At 34.3% G+C, this 2,429-nt stretch overlaps 1 protein-coding gene across 1 annotated transcript; it reads left to right on the forward strand.

The window, feature by feature from the left end:
* Window positions 1-845: 845 nt before the first annotated feature.
* Window positions 846-1,820, forward strand: LOC139864377 (uncharacterized). Its single transcript, XM_071852955.1, has one exon. It carries the CDS (start codon window positions 846-848, stop codon window positions 1,818-1,820), a length of 975 nt encoding a protein of 324 aa, XP_071709056.1.
* The last annotated feature ends 609 nt before the right edge of the window (window positions 1,821-2,429 follow it).

A 2,429-nucleotide genomic window follows, 5' to 3' on the forward strand; every position in this document is an offset into this window, starting at 1 on the left:
TTTGTGTTTAGTGTTAAAAGTTGAAATTAATAAAGTTGGTGGTGTTGATGAAAATTCAAGTCAGAGGACCATTCCTACCAACCCTACATTCTCCTGTCCTATATATATTATTTTATTTGTTTCTGTGTCAGTATCTCAAAATTAGGGTTTGAGTCCCTTTGGTGTTTAGCTGATTGTCCTTGTTACTGTTCTATTGCTTCTTCCATTGCACTTGTTTCAGTTTTCTGTTCGATGTTATTTCAGTGTTAAAGTGTGTGTGATTGTGGGTGTGTGTAATCTCTTTTCCAGAAATCTTCGATTGAAGATTGTCTTGTATCGTTTAATCAATCTATTGGAAGGAATAGATTAAGTTGTTGGTAATATGTGTTCTTAATTTCTTCATGGTATCAGAGCGTAGCAACGATCTCTGAATCGCTTTGACGACGATTTGGTTGTGCTGGTTATTAGGGTTTCGTTCTGTTTCTGTTTAGGTTTTCGATTGGTGATCTGTTTGGGTTGGCCATCGGTTGGTTCATTGGTTCAATTGGTTAATTCTTTCGCTGCTGTGTTAATCTCTTACTTTTTGCTGTTCTTAATCTCTGTGAGCGTATCTCTTCCCTTTTTCTTCTACATTTTTTAATTGTATCTATATACCCTTGAGATCTCCTTTGCCCAACTCTTGATCTGAATCCCTTGAGATTCATGAATACCTGATCAAGCATTGGTTGATCTTTGGGGCCTGCTGCATATCTGCATCTTTTATTTATCTTCTTTTGTTTTTTGGCTCTATGTGTTACTTGTGTTTTTTCCTGTTTTGATTATCTGTGTGTTTATCTGCATATCTGCTCTTATATTTTTCTGTTACTATGTCTGGATCTGATGGGGATGGCTCTAGAAACACTCAAGTGAGTGACCTTGACTTTGGTAACCCTCTTTACTTGCACCCAAGTGACACCAATACCACTGCCCTCATTTCTTTAAAATTGAAGGGTACTGATAACTATAATGTGTGGAGTAGGGCTATGTTGTTAGCCCTGCAAACCAAAAATAAACTTGGCTTTATTGATGGCTCTATTGAAAAGTCTAAGACTGATGATGTGCTTGCTATGCAATGGGATAGATGTAATTCTATTGTGCTTTCTTGGATTCTAAATTCAATTTCAGAAGAATTATTTTCAGGACAAGTTTTCTCTCAACTTGCTAAAACTGTTTGGGATGAACTAAAAGAAACATATGATAAAATAGATGGCTCCATCACTTTTAACCTATATCAAAGTGTTAATACTATGTCACAAAGTGGTAGTTCTATTTCTGATTATTTTCATAAACTTAATGCTTTATGGAAACAGTTTGATGCATTGGTCAAATTACCTTGTTGCACCTGCACTGCTAATGTTGAATTTAAAAAATATAATAATTTGATCAAACTTATGCAATTTCTAATGGGGTTGGATGATTACTATGTGAACATTATGAGTAATCTTTTAATGCAAGACCTTCTGCCAAGTGTTCAAACTGCTTTTTCAATTTTTTCAAGAGAGGAATCTCATAAAAAAATTTCAAAAGTCAATGCTGTGACTAAAACCCCAAACTCTTCCTTTTTGGCGTCTAAAACTTTTGATAACACTAAAAGATTTGGTAGAGGCCCAAACCCTAATTTGAAATGCACTAAGTGCAATAAAGTTGATCAGACCATTGAAAGGTTTTATGAGATTGTGGGTTTTCCACTTGGTTGGGTAAAAAAGGGTGGAAATAGTCAAGTGTTTAATAAGTCTGCTATGAGCAATGGTACCTTTATTGAAAACAAATCTGAGAATTTAAGTCTGAAAATCTGGGCTTAAGTAATGAGCAAATGATGAAGTTGATGGAGTTAATTAATGATAAGTATAGGTCTGGAAATGTTCAAGCTAATGTTGCAAGTACATTTTTCAATTTTAGTCTTAAATTTAATGAAAGTTTTAAAACTTTTTTCAAAAGTAATGTCATTCAAAGTGAACTAAAAGATGATCTTGGATGGATCATTGATTCTGGAGCATCACAACACATGACTGGTTCTTTGAAATCCTTAAAGAATGTTTTTGATGTGTCAAAACTTGGTATGACAGTTGGACATCCAAATGGTACTGTTGCTCTAATTACCATAGTGGGTGATCTTCAATTAACTAATAACATTGTTCTAAAAAATGTGTTGGTTGTTCCAGGATACCGTGTGAACCTTATTTCTGTGCACAATTTGTCTAAAAATAAGATTTTGTTTGTTAGATTTAATGATGAAAGGTGTTACATTCAGGATTTGTTGAAACAGAAGATAGTAGGGACTGGTAGTATGATTAATGGGCTTTACATTTTTGATTCTGAGTCAGGTAATGACTCAAACTGTGTGAATAAGTGTTATGTTTCTCATTCTTTGTGGCACAGTAGACTTGGACACCCTACTTCTCAAGTGTTAA

Source organism: Rutidosis leptorrhynchoides, chromosome 8, assembly GCF_046630445.1.
Source record: "Rutidosis leptorrhynchoides isolate AG116_Rl617_1_P2 chromosome 8, CSIRO_AGI_Rlap_v1, whole genome shotgun sequence".
Classification (NCBI taxonomy): domain Eukaryota; kingdom Viridiplantae; phylum Streptophyta; class Magnoliopsida; order Asterales; family Asteraceae; genus Rutidosis; species Rutidosis leptorrhynchoides.

Bases quoted from the DNA above. Each gene is read 5' to 3' on its own strand.
- LOC139864377 (XM_071852955.1), top strand. From the start codon at position 846: ATGTCTGGATCTGATGGGGATGGCTCTAGAAACACTCAAGTGAGTGAC.